This window comes from Pipistrellus kuhlii, unplaced genomic scaffold (assembly GCF_014108245.1).
Source record: "Pipistrellus kuhlii isolate mPipKuh1 unplaced genomic scaffold, mPipKuh1.p scaffold_m20_p_3, whole genome shotgun sequence".
In the NCBI taxonomy this organism is placed as follows: Eukaryota; Metazoa; Chordata; class Mammalia; order Chiroptera; family Vespertilionidae; genus Pipistrellus; species Pipistrellus kuhlii.
In genome coordinates this window covers 7,070,277-7,084,389 of record NW_023425529.1, presented here as the reverse complement: position 1 = coordinate 7,084,389, position 14,113 = coordinate 7,070,277, and the positions used below count along the sequence as shown (strand labels likewise).

The 14,113-nt window shown below is 42.4% G+C and overlaps 1 protein-coding gene across 6 annotated transcripts in view; it reads left to right on the top strand.

The window, feature by feature from the left end:
• The window catches only part of POLR3B (RNA polymerase III subunit B), a 94,221-nt gene extending 80,731 nt beyond the window's left edge, over positions 1–13,490 (top strand). For 5 of the 6 annotated variants that reach the window (XM_036454838.2, XM_036454833.2, XM_036454836.2 and 2 more), the window contains 3 exons: positions 4,495–4,608; positions 7,902–8,075; positions 13,050–13,490. In XM_036454838.2, coding sequence (XP_036310731.1) covers positions 4,495–4,608; positions 7,902–8,075; positions 13,050–13,179 — 418 coding nt within the window. In that variant the 3' untranslated portion in view covers positions 13,180–13,490. The remainder of the gene's footprint in view (positions 1–4,494; positions 4,609–7,901; positions 8,076–13,049) is intronic. The other variant, XM_036454837.2, reaches the window with a different exon arrangement.
• Positions 13,491–14,113: the final 623 nt, after the last annotated feature.

Below are 14,113 nucleotides of genomic sequence, written 5' to 3'. Positions count from 1 at the left end.
CATCTTGTGTCCACATGGGGGCAACTATCTTCTGTGTTGGAATGATGGTCAATTTGCATATTACTCTTTTATTAGATAGGATAGAAGCCTGATGCACGGGTGGGGGCCAGCTGGTTTGCCCTGAAGGGTGTCCTGGGGCAGGGTGGGGATTCCCTTGGGATATGGGGTGGCCTGGGTGAGGGCCTATGGTGGTTTGCAAGCCAGCTGTGCCTCTCTCCCCCCCCCCCACCCCCCCGCCCCCATAACCCAAGCAGAGGCCCTGGTACCTGGGATATATTTATCTTCTATAATTGAAACTTTGTAGCCTTGAATGGAGGCCTGGGCCTGCCAGGGTGTACAGAGAGCTTAGCTTCCTCCATTGCTGGGGAAACCCAAGCCTCCTGCGCTTTCCATGGCCGCAGCCATCTTGGTTGGGTTAATTTGCATACTCACTCCTGATTGGCTGGTGAGTATGTCTTGTGGGTATAGCGGAGTGATTTTATTTGCATATTACTCTTTTATTAGATAGGACTAGAGGCCCAGGGCATGGATTCATGCATCAGTAGGGTCCCTCGGCCTGGCCTGTGCCCTCTCGCAATCTAGAACTCCTCAGGGGATGTCAGATAGCCAGTGCAGGCTTGATCCCCACAGACCCAATCCAGATAGGAGGGAGCCTGATCCTGTGCATTGAGCATCTGTCTCTTGTTGGTCAGTGTGCGTCATAGCAACCGATTGACCAGTTGACTGGTTGTTTGATCGCTTAGGCTTTTATATATATCTATAATAATAAAAACATAATATGCTAATTACACCGGACAGCCAAATGACCTTCCAGATGTCCTTCCAAATGACCTTCTGGATGAAGTCAGGACTGCGAGGGCCAAGCCACTTGCATGAATTTCATGCATTGGGTCTCTAGTAGATTATATAATAACTAGAGGTCCAGTGCATGAAATTTGTGCACAGGGATGGTGTCCCTCAGCCCAGCCTGCACCCTCTCACAATCCAGGACTGCTGTCTCCCAACTGCTTGCCTGCCTCTGCTTGATTGCCCCTAAGCACTTCTGCCTGCCAGCTTGATCACCTTCTAACCACTCCCCTGCCGGCCGACCTGGTCACCCCTAACTGCCCTCCCCTGCCAGTCTAGTCCCCCTGACTGCCCTTCCTTGCAGGCCTGGCCCCACCCCCACCCCAACTGCTCTCCCCTACAAACCTGGCCCATCCCCCAATTGCCCTCCCCTGCAATTCTGGTTCCCCCCCAACTGCCCTCCCCTCCTGACCTGGTCTCTCTCAATTGCCCCTCTCTGCCAGCCCAGTCACCCCCATCTGCCCTCCCTGCTTTCCTGATTGCCCACAACTGACCTTTCCTGCAGGCCTGGTTCCCCCCAACTGCCCTCCTTTGCTGGTCTGGTCACTCCTAACTGCCCACAACTGCCCTCCCCTGCTGGCTATCTAGTGGCGGCTATCTTGTGTCCACATGGGGGCATCCATCTTTGATCACATGGAGGTGGCCGTCATGTGTCTTGGAGTGATGGTCAATTTGCATATCACTCTTTTATTAGATAGGATACTATGTAATATTATTGTCTGTCTCCCCAAGTGTAATGTAACCTCTTTGAGAGCAGGGCTTATCTGTTTCGTTTACTGTTTTATTTCTAGTGTTTAGCATAGAGCCTGACACACATCGGCACACTCCATAAATATTTGTTGAATAAAGCAATGAAAACAAATAATAAATACAAATAGCTCTCACCTGAATGAAGACAAAGAGTAGGCTAGAGGATCACTGTGGGAAGGTGAGACCCCTGTTGGAAGGCAGAAATGTGAAGGATAAGAAGAGTGAAGTTTCTGAAGTGTTTCATGCAGAGGAAAAACATATTTACCTCTTAACAAGGGACAGATCTTGGCAGGTTCGGGAATTGGAAGAGGCCAGCCCGGCTGCCGTGCAGTGAGGAGGTAGTGGTACAGCCTGAAGTGAGGCTGGGGAAAGGGAAGAGCAGGTCACACAGGCAGAGGGATGGGTTTTCTTTTTATCTGGGAGAAACAGATATCCCTGAAATTATTGTAAAAGACAAGGTTTTGAAACTTGCACATGATTTTAAAGAATCAAGTTGGTTGTTTAAATTAAGACACACTTCAGTATTTTTATGCCAGGTAAAACTCTGGGACACAGTGTTTATACTGTTCTTCTGAGGTTTTAAACCTGAAAGGCACAACTGAAACTCAGTGTGGAAGCATGTGTGAGAACACACAGCTTGATTTCAGTGCTGCAAATGGGCTATCCAGATGTGATTAAAATGGTCAAAATCTGTATCTGTTAAAAGCATTGAGTGCCTTCTAAAATGATTTATCCAGCCTATGATAATATGGATTTCTTTAGCTGTATCATACTTGAGATGTTATAGAAAATCACATTACTGGGAAAGAGTAATGGTCCATTTAAAAAATAATTCAGCAAAATAGCTAAGGTCCATTTCAGAAAATGCTGTTGTTGTTGTAACACTAATCATCTTAGTCTTTGCTTCTCGCCCAGAAAGTGTGCAAAACAAATGAGCCATTTTGGTGGACCTTCTGACCATAATTTTACTGAAATTTTTGAATGGCTTATGCTCTGCTTCCTCTAGATAGCTAATGGATATGTCTACATCACTGTCCTCTACACCCAGCCCGTGTTTTCATTTTTCTCCCAATTATCTCGGTGTTCTACAAAGGGCTTGCAAACATATTCACCTACCAGCTTTCACCCTTGGTCACATTCTTCAGCATAGCTAGGAGGGAAAACTGCTTATGGCCTTAATCAGCTAATGATGAAATGGTGACAGAGTTCCATAAATTCTACCATGAGCAATCGTACTCTGGAGGAATAGGATCATTTATTATTAGAGCTAGAAAGAAACTTGGTCCAACCACTCTGTTGTACAACTAAGAAAACTGAGGTAAAGAACTCATATAATTACTATGTGACAACCTGAGACAAGAACAGGGTCTCCTGACACCATGCTCCACTCCACTTTAGGTCTTCCAAGAATCTAGTTGTGCTTGATAAGTGCAAAAGCCTTTGCTAATGATACAGAAAATATAAGGTTTAGCAAGCAAGCTGGCACAGATGTATTTATGTGCCTCTCTGCCATGCCTTTTGCTCTTCCCACTCTTAATCATTTACCTGGCTCAAGACTGGCCAGCATGGCAGGGCGAGCCCTAGGTTTGGAGCTTCCTGCTCCACTCACCAGCTCTTATTTAACCTCTTGGACCCTCTGTGCCTTTTTCTTCATCTTAAAAATAGGGATGACAGATTGTTAAACAGATTAAGTCATAGATTAAGGGACACATGGTAGTTTCTTTTTGTTTTGTTTTGTTTTTGGAAGAAAGCTCTAGGGTAGTAAAAATAATTTTAAAATATATATATATTATTGATTTTTCGCAGAGAGGAAGAGAGAGGGATAGAGAGTTAGAAACATCAATGAGAGAGAATCATCAATCAGCTGCCTCCTGCACACCCCCTACTGGGGATGTTCCCGCAACCAAGGTACATGCCCTTGACCAGAATCGAACCTGGGACCTTTCAGTTCGTAGGCCGACGCTCTATCCACTGAGCCAAACCGGTTTCGGCAGTAAAAATAGTTTTAAAGTCATCGATCCTCTGGCTACTCTTGCTTCAGACTTAAGAAAAAAGGTTTCTTCTGTCAAAGAACTAAAATATTCACTCCTTTAAACTCTTACTACAATATTTCTAAAGATTCATTACTACATCTGAGGGACAATGAAGGGGCCAGTGTTAGGGAGTAGAATGAGCGATGGAGAAAGGAAGTAGTAAATGAGTCAGATGTGGGCAGGAGCCACATTACCTTAAACCTTGTGGCTGCATGCAAAATTTGGATGATACGGATTCAGTGGGAAACCACTGGGAATTTAGAGCAGAAGAGTGACCTGCTGCTATTTACCCTTTAGAAGGAATGGCTCTGGCTTGTTATGTGAAGAAGAGATTGTTGAGAGGAGAGAGTAGAAGCAGGAAGACCAACTAGAAGATTAACTGCAGTAGTCCAGGCAGAAAGGATGGCGGCCTGGTGGGGGTGGGAGCAGTGAAGGAAGCATCGTTCCGCACAGTTTCACAAGCTGTTTAAATTTTATTTCTTAATTAAACTCTGTGCCTTTTAATGCAGGGGCGGGGAACATCCAGCCCACGGGCCATATAAGGCCTGCCAAAGCACTCGGGGTGCATTAATTAAACATTTGACTAAATATAGCAGGCTAATTTTTAAGTTGATAATTTTGTATGGCTCATGAATGACGCTATAGATATCCAAATGGCCCTTAGCAAAAGAAAGGTTCCCTACCCCTGCTTTTATATTTTCATGGTACTTTTTATATTTTCAGATCTAGCCTTTTCATTTTCTTTTCACTCACGCATAAATCTGTTCATAGACAAATAAGGGCCTGTCAGTGCTGAGACCTAGAAAAGGCTGTCTCCTGCTAGCCCAACTTAGTTTCTTAACCCAAACTCTGACCTTTCTTTCAGTGAGCCTTTGGAAGCATACATTTACTTCGGCCCCGTGTACTACCAGAAGCTGAAACACATGGTGCTGGATAAGATGCATGCCCGTGCCCGGGGACCGCGCGCTGTCCTCACCAGGTAAGAGAAGAGCATGTACAGAAGGAATTTACAGGGCAGTCGAATCTCCCTTGTATTTCCAAGTACAGCAATAAGCAGACTCAACCAAGTTTCTGTTTCTCTGAGATTTCAAACTTTGGGGTATTAGGCATCAACAAAAATTATATATCTCTGATTTACATTAAAAATCACTTTACAGGCCGAAACCGGTTTGGCTCAGTGGATAGAGCGCCAGCTTGGGGACTGAAGGGTCCTGGGGTTCGATTCCGGTCAAGGGCATGTACCTTGGTTGCGGGCACATCCCCAGATAGAGAGTCAGAAACATCTCTCTCATCGATGTTTCTGACTCTCTATCTCTTTCCCTTCCTCTCTGTACAAAATCAATAAAATATATTTTTTAAAAATCACTTTACAGGCACAAGCAAACCCTCCGTAGGTCTTCACAGTGTTCTCCTATGTAATCGTTTACTGTGTACCAGTTTCCAAGTATGGTCCTGTTCAGAACAGTTCTTTTATAAGAATGTAGGTACACTTACACACCCACAGTAATGGCATAGCAGTGCATCTTAGGTACCATGTGTGCACAGAAAACATATGCACACATTATTGGTAGCCTAAGCCACAGTTGTCATTTTTTTTAAACTTCTGTGATTGGAGCATAAGGTACCTGTAGTTGCCTGCTTATTTACATAAGCTCCAGGTCCATGGATACTCCTTCACCAGTGTATCCTCAATTCAAGCCCAATGTTGGATTTGACGAGTGGATATAAATATCAAGTTTATGTGTCCTTACTACTACATCTTCCCGTTGGAGCAGTAAAACCTAAGGCAGTGGTTCTCAACCAGGGCAATTTTGCCTCCCTAGGACATCAGAAAACATTTGGGGATGCCACACTGGGGGGCAAGGAAGGAGCTACCGGCATCTAGAGGTCAGGAATGCTGCCAAACATCCTGCAGTGCACAGCACAGTCTTTACCTCCAAGAATTACTCCCCAACTTGGTATGGCACTACTGCCGAGGACGGGGAACTCTGAGCCAGGGGAGGGATCCCAGGCCCTGGGGTCAGAATGACATAGATGTGAACTCATCACCACCTTGTAGCACTACCATGAGCCTTGGACAGATCCCTTATGTCTCTCAGCTTCGTTTTCTTGTATATGAAGTAGAGACAATAAAACCCACTACACAGCATGCTGGTGAATGTCAGGTGTTTGAATATAGGCTGTGTACAGTGTCGATCCATAGGAGATGCTCAATAAATATCCAGGTCCCTGTCCACTTTCATGGAGCATTACTTAGAATCTAAGTAACATCTAAGTCTTAGATGTTACATTGCAGTGGAGGGAGCAAGAGGATGAAGCAGCTAATATTTGGGTCTTTGTTTTGTTTTGTTTTCCAAATCAAAGGAGAGGTATAGATGACTAAATTCCTTGACCATGTAAAACTGAGAAAATGCACATGCCTATTGAAGTGATAGGCATTTGTGTGCTTAAATTACAGAAGAGGGAAGAGAAGTTGAGATTTTCAAGCCAGTATTGACTTCAGCAGTGAGACCCTACATGGGTTACGTGTATCTTTCCCCTGCATACTGTCCCCTCCGGAACTTGTATTACAACATCCAAAAACCATTTCAGAGTAATATAAATATCAAAGCAGTTATTTCCTATGTTTTACTTTGTTGAATAAAAGAAGGTTATTACTTTAGTATTACTGTGTGTATTCCATATGAAGACAGCCTGGAGTGCATTTGTCTATAGTCAGTTATCTCAGTTGGTTAAAATTCAAGTTTTGGGTTCTGCCCACATGTGATCTGGCCACCTTCACTTGTCCAGTGAGCACAGGTGGAAGGATCCTTCCCCTGTCCCTGGGGGGTTCTCCTAGCAGATAAAAGCATATATATATGTTGTGCTCAGCTATCAAGTTTCCACTGCAGTGTGTTCATTGAGATATACTTATGAATTTTTCATATGTAGATTTTCTTTCCACAAATAATATACAACTTAAATTGATTTTCCATTGTAACTATCAACAACACAAGTTAACATTTCAGCATGTGCTGGCCATCGTGTGTTTACTTTCTTAACTCGGGAAATCTGGCAGCAACAATAGCAAAGATTAAAAGATGCTGTGGAATAAAGCAAACAAGAGCTTTATATAGTCCACCCCTGCTCAGAGTACCTCCAAGGAGTGTCACTCCAAAATAAGCTGGCCACGATGCTCATGACTCTCTGTCTCTCTCTCACTGATGATTTGTGTCACCAGTACCGAGGTGGGATTGCCTACCGTATTTTCCGACGTATAAGACAACCCCCTAATTTTACAGTTAAAACATAGGTTTAGGCCTGTATTCGCCGTATAAGACTACCCCCCACTTCAAAGAAAAGACTTACTTTGCCGTCAAGATCTGCAAGTAATTTTTGTGCAATTTTGGTCTTTTGCCCCCGATTTTCGGTTGACTTTTTTTCCGGTTCAAATGTCGTCTTATACGCCGGAAAATACGGCGTATAAGTTGTTTCAGAATCTCTTAATTTTACCTGCATCTCTGGGTCCTGGATTCTTAATCTTTTAAAGTATTCTCAAGCCCAGCAGATACATAAGCCACAGGGAGTCCAGTCAGGGGCTAATAGCTGCCCAGTTCAAGTGCTCCCTCTGAAAAGGAATGGAGCATTTTCACACATGAAGGAAGGACTCATATGGGACACACACCTGGGGGTTGGGGAAGTAGGTCTCTGGGCAACCTCCCATCTGGCTCCAGGTGAGTCCCAACCTATTCCAAATTTTATAAAAACCCATTTGCTTCTTTCCATGTTTATTTAATAGTAAAGCTCCTCCCTGAGGCCTGGGAATTACTGCTAGAGGACCCGGTTTCTTCTACACTCTGATCTGCTCACTTTTTCTGTTTTTAACAAAGAACTAAGACATCTCTGAAAATACTCAAAAGACATCCCTTCCTAATAATAATGATAGTGATTTTAATAGTAATAGTCATGCTAGCACTGGTACTTTATAGGCTGTGTGTCTATTATTATATAATTATTTAAATAATTACTTATTTCTATTTAAAAATAAAAATAGCAACCAACCACTAGGATCACATCTCTCACATCTCTGCTCATTTAAGGCTCTTTGGAACAGGTAGTCTTATGTACGTTTTATAAATGAGGCTGGGAGGCTGAGCAGCATGCACAAGGCCACTGCCTAATAAGTGATTTGAATCCAGGTGAGCCCTGCTCCAGAGTGCTGAACTCTCAGCCAGCATGTGATGCGGCCTCTTTGTGTAATATAATAACACATTTGTTTAACTTGTTTCAAAGGCAGCCCACTGAAGGTCGATCTCGTGATGGTGGTTTGCGTCTTGGAGAAATGGAACGTGACTGTTTAATTGGTTATGGAGCCAGTATGCTTTTACTAGAGCGACTAATGATTTCAAGTGATGCCTTTGAGGTTGATGTCTGTGGGCAGTGTGGACTTCTGGGGTATTCCGGCTGGTAAGTGGATACCATATGTCTTTCATACTACACCCCCTGCCTCTTAAATCACAGCTCAAGAATTGACTCTAGATCATACCTACATATTCACCAACCTTCCAGTCCGTGCTTTCCTGGAATTGGGGATTCTGTGTGTACGTGTTCTTTGCACAGCTGGAGTTTAAACTCCCAAGGACTTTATCATCTTGTTACTATTATCTCCAGTACCTTTTATAACACTCCATCTGTAAAAATCCTAGCAGAGTCCTTGGTAGGTGTTATAATTATGGCATATTGTTAATAGAAACATTTTAGAGAAGATTGTGTCGAATGCCCTCATGTAACTTCAAACCTAAAGAGGCAGGTGTATTGCCCCAGATCTTATAGCAAATTAGTGACAGACCAGGACCAGAACCTGGTACCCTGATCCCTTGTCTGTATTTTGCTTTCCACTTGGACGGTGATTCCCATGATTCAAACCACTAGGATTGTCAATAGGTAAATGTGATTCGCAGTCTATTAGTTCGGTGCAGTCAGTACACAAAGTCCATTGTAAAAGGTGATGCTGCATGCCTTCTGTTTGTGTTGTTAGAGCATCTTTTCTCCTCTTAATGGTTCCACTGCATCACCAAAGAACCACTGCTCTGCTTAGCGTTGGTCATGATCCAGAACCCAGAATACCCTGTAGACAGGAGGGCCTGCATTCCTCAGTCTCTCTTTCACTTTTCTGTCAGAGAGCAGGTCTAACAACATCTGAGGCAGGTGCTGCAGGGATGGGAAGTAGCGTCAACCTCCTCATCGCCCTCACTTCCCTTCCAGAGCCCCTTTCCCTGGGGATGGGCAGTCCCCAGAGGGGTAGTAGCCCAGGTGAGCATTCATTGCCAGAGCCTGAGGGTTAGTAAGATGGGCCACATTTTCCTTATGAGTCCCCCCAACTTCTTGCCATCTTAAGCTGCCAGTTTCTTGGTTGAATAAAGCAAATTAAGAGTCAGAATGATGGGGGAAATTAAAAGGGGATGTCTGTTATACTCTCAACAGTGAAGGAAAAAAAGGATGAGTGTCCTTAGAACACAGTGTATACCTTGCTAGTTAAATGTCAAATCCTTTTAGCCAAAATCAATTATTTTATTATTTTGGTGCAGAAGAGTCGCTGAGACCTGTCTGTGAAGAAATTATCTCATTTTAAAAACTGGCACCAGAGGTGGCCATTTGCCTTTCATAAGGTTGCAGAGATGGGGTGACAATATTCTAGCATAAATTTAGCTCTTTCTCGTATCAGTGACATGGTCTTTTGAAATGCATATTGAGTTTGCCTTTTATTGTCCTGTATAACAACAACAAGGTGTAATATAATAGGAAAATGCCTGGAACTTAGCTCCACTATGGCTAAATCTTCAAATTGGGTACAAAGATTTTTAAGTAATTTACTTTGGGGGGAAAAAAAAAATGGTGCAGAAGAGTCATTTTATTACCAATAGGGGTCATGAAACTTCAAAAAAGAGTTTCTTTTCTTCTCTATTCTCCTACATTCTCTCATGTGCCCCCCCCCCAAAAAAAGAGGAAGAGTGAGGAAAAGGAAAAGAGGGAGGGAGGGAGAGAGGGAGGGAGGAAAAAGGAGGAAGACTAAGAGGAAAAATAAAAAAAAAGGAAAAGAAGGAATGAGGGAAAGAGGAAAAAGAAGAAAGAAGGGGGGGGGGGAAATAAAGGGGGGCGAGAACAAAAGAAGAAAATGGAAGAAAGACTGGGGAAGAAAGGAGAGAAAAGAGAAAAGGATAGGAGAAAAGAACGATCATATTGACTCATGCACTTTGAAAACCTTGCCCTCTTATGCTGAATACTCGAAAAACCGAAAGTTAGCAATAATTGGTCTCTATATTATTCTGTTAACTTCGTATCTTCTTTCCTGCTTCATTTCTGTCACACTTGAAGATTATCTGATGGCAGTGCCTGATTTTGAACCTCTAGTGTTCAGTGTGTGTTGTATTTGAAATCCTTTAAGGAGCACTAAATCGGGTTACACAGTTTAAGGGTCTTTACTGTAATTACACAGACCTGGGTGCACTGTCTGTCTGATTTTGAATGGCCTACTTACACCCTGTTGCCAACAGGAAAGCATCCTCATCCAGTCTGCAGGGCTGGCAGGCTCCGTGTGCTGCGCTCAGGCAGAGGAGCATAATGATGCTGTCCTTTCCCCGTGTTACCTGACGTGCATGCTGGGTTGTGTGGGATGGAGTACGGGCATCTGTTAGAGGGAGTCGCTCTTTAATGAACAGCACAATGGAGGCTGGGTAATTAAAGCAGCTCAGAACCTTGAAACTGGCCTTTTGTCGCTGATTTGCACATTAGTAAGGCATTGCTATGGGGATGTTTACAGCAAGACTGTTCTACAGCAGACACGAAGGGTATAAATCACAAAAGAGAGATCCAGAAGGAAAACTGCAGAGAAAAGAAAATCCCTATTAGGATAATTAGCTCATGGAGGATATTTCACTGGACAGTCATTTCTCATGTGAAGCCACAGCCGCCTCCTTTTGCCGGCTTTGCCCTGAAAAATCAGTTTGTTTATTGTTTGGGTCAAATTTCTTTCTTTGGGAGTTGTTCAGACCAGAGTAAGGTAATTTACATATTCCTATTTATATATGTATGTATTTTTATTTGTGTATGCATGTATGTGTATATATGCATTGGAACACTTTAAATAGTGGATAAATAGTTCATAAGAGAGAAGGTTAGTGGGCTTTCTGAATAGTGAATCAGCACACATAGAAATTTTAAGTAGATTAGCCTGGATTGAATTCACAGGATAATGACAGGAGAATCTGTAAGAAGTTGCTCCAGCTAAATGCATTTCTCCAATTCAGTGAAGGCATGAACATGATACTTGAATAAATTAGACCAACCCAGGCATATTAGAAACATAATTCGTAAACTGTCATGCATTAAGAAAATCTTTAGGTAATCTTTTAGGAAAAGCGATTCTCATGTTTATATTTATTACTGTGGATAGAGTCAAATACTCTGCAGCGTAAGCTCTCGCAGCCCCCTGTCAGGGCCCCAAGCCTGGATCCCATTCTCTTCTCCTCAAGAAGCTCCTGTCTGCATAGTCACTCACCAGCACATTCAAATTCTCACCTTCATGATTTTCTTTTGTGAAATAATACAAGCTTTATTTTGCTGATTACAAAAATGATCCCTGCTCTTTATAAAATATTAAGTTACAAAAAAAATAAAAATAGTCAGAATTCTCGCCACTCAGAGATGACCCCGTTAATATTTTAGTGACTTTCGGGGACATCTCAGTTTGCCAGTTGTTCTTAACATTTTTGTTTTTAAATCATGAATTTTTTTTGAGATTGTTAATAGCAGGGAGATTCAAATACATACCAAAAAAATCATGGTACATAGGATTTTGGGGACTTCATTCCTTTACTGAAAACCATTTGATGACCCGCTTGGGACCATGCTGTTTAGCAAACTGCTTTTTCCACCTCACAGTGTGTCCTGGACACCTTTACATTTCAGTAAATGTGGGTCTGCACCATTGCATTCAGTGTCTGCATATGTGTCCTGCACTCGCAGAACTATCTGAGCACTCTCCTGCTCCGTGCTGTTATAAATCGTGTGACCGAGAACATTCTTGTGCACATCTTTGCCACTTTTGTGATTATTTCAGTAATATGCGTGTTTACATTTTTTATACATGTGCCTTAGCACCCTCCAGAATAGCCTTTCTTGTTCCCTGAGGGATCTTCCTCCAGGTCCCAGTTAGCGCTGCCTCTTCCAAGCCTTGGTGCTGTTCCTCTTGCACTCACGTTCTCCCCTGATACCTGGGAGGACTTACCATATTTTTCGGACCATAAGACGCACCGGACCATAAGACGCACCAGTTTTTAGAGAAGGGAAATGAAGAAAAAAAGATTCTGAAACAAATAGTGTCCTAAAATATTTTATGTGCATTAAAACCCAACATCACAGTCATAAACACATGTAATCAACCCTGTAAAGTAAACAGCAGCATTTAGAACCATTTTAGAGCCGGGCAAGCACACAGAGACCACACAGAGCCGGGCAAGTAAAAAAACTTTTTTTTTAAAGTATATGTGTAGGCTATATTTGGACCATAAGACGCAGGGACTTTTTCCCCCCACTTCTGGGGGGAAAAAAGTGCATCTTATGGTCCGAAAAATACGGTAGTTTTCCACCTGTTAAGTCTCAGGATTTGTACTGGGTACCTACTGTCCCAGGTGCCCCGATCCTTGAGGTATAGGGTGAGGCTCTTTTGGTCTGAAACCTGACAGAATAGTTCATTTTCTCCCCAGGAATCTTTCTTCACTTGTAGCCATTGATAAAGACCGAATCAATGGCTTTAAGTTCCCTGGTTGAAGGAAGAGAAAAGGTAATCCTAATAGCATAGTAAGTGTGTTGATTAGGAATGTGGGCTGTGGTAAGGATTAAATGGGAATATGTGCACCACCACCTTTCTATATGAAAGTTCCATCTTTCCCAGCATGCTTCAAGTCTCTCAGTGACAGAAGTCAAGTGGTAAATGTGGAGCTCTTGCCTAGAATAGTACATTGTAGTAGATGCTTATCAATACATGGAGACTGAATCTGTTTAAAATGCTTTTAACAATGAAAAATCTATATCTGAGTAACTTTCAGATGGTTCAGATTTCGGGGACTTATTCAAAACAACTATATTGGCAGATGTTTTACATTTTAAGGAGAAAGGTCTAAGAAGCATGGTACTACCTGATTAAAAGTATGTTTTTTAAAACCGGGGGAGTGGTCATTGTTTTGTTTTGGATTTTGCTTCTTTGGAGGCTTCTTTTTACTTTGGGGACACAAGTACATTTTGGATAGCATGGCTGGACACGGAGGAATAGAAAACCAACTGGATGGAATGGCAAGAGAATTTGTTAGAATTCTCACCTCCTGCATGCAGGCCTTTGTTCTGAGTCATTGTCCCTCTAATACATGCCGACTTGGGTTTCAGGTGCCATTACTGCAAGTCATCCTGTCACGTGTCTTCCCTTCGTATTCCGTATGCCTGCAAGCTGCTCTTCCAGGAACTGCAGTCCATGAACATTATCCCCAGGTTAAAACTGGCCAAGTACAATGAGTGAGGATGGAAAAGAGGACTATTTAAGGAGAACAAACCATATGTCCAACGCAGTGCAAAATAGAAGGGACTGAGGACCATGTCTGCTCCTGTGAATAATTCCTTTGAATGTTCTCGGAAAAAAAGAAAAAAATCGATGGAAAGGATTTTTTAACACTAGAAGACTGACTGAACACCCCTTGATCAGTGAGCCTCGGGCCATGGAAGAGATGCCAGCAATGTGGACTGTAATGCAGTTCCTCGTTCATGTACTGAATTTGATTTGCAAATGGACATGACATAAAAGATAAATAAACTTTTACTTCTGTTCTGGTATCTTGACATTTACTTGTTAGAAAAACCATCCTCCTTAAAAAGATTGTTTGGGGGTTAAATAAAACTCAAAGGTTTGAATGAAACTTGCATATAAAGAATCTGTTTGAACCCGTCCAGTGTGGCTCAATGGATTAAGCATTGTCCCATGCACCAAAAGGTTGTTGGTTCAATTCCCAGTCAGCGCACATGCCTGGGTTTTGGGCTCAGTCCTCAATGGAGGACATACAGGAGGCAGCCAATTAATGTTTCTCTGTCATCAATGTTTCTTCTCTCCCTCTTCCTTTCTCTCTAAAAAAATCAATAAAAAATATTTTTTTTAAAAAGAATCTGAATTGGTTGACTGTGATCTGAGCAATATGTGAAGGGAAGAACTGTGGAGAGCCAAGTTGATAGAGCAGAGGCTTTCTTATCTGCTACTGTGAGAGGATAAATATTTCTAAAAATTGAATCTTTATACACCCAAAATTCATAACTTTAAGCTTGATGAAATATAATAAACATATTCCTACCATCTGAAGCAAATTTGCCAAGTATGTCGCTTTATCTTATGGACTTGATTGCTACTAGATATTTTGAATCTTCATGATTGTACCACGTGCAGTGTTGAATATCTGAAGTAATTC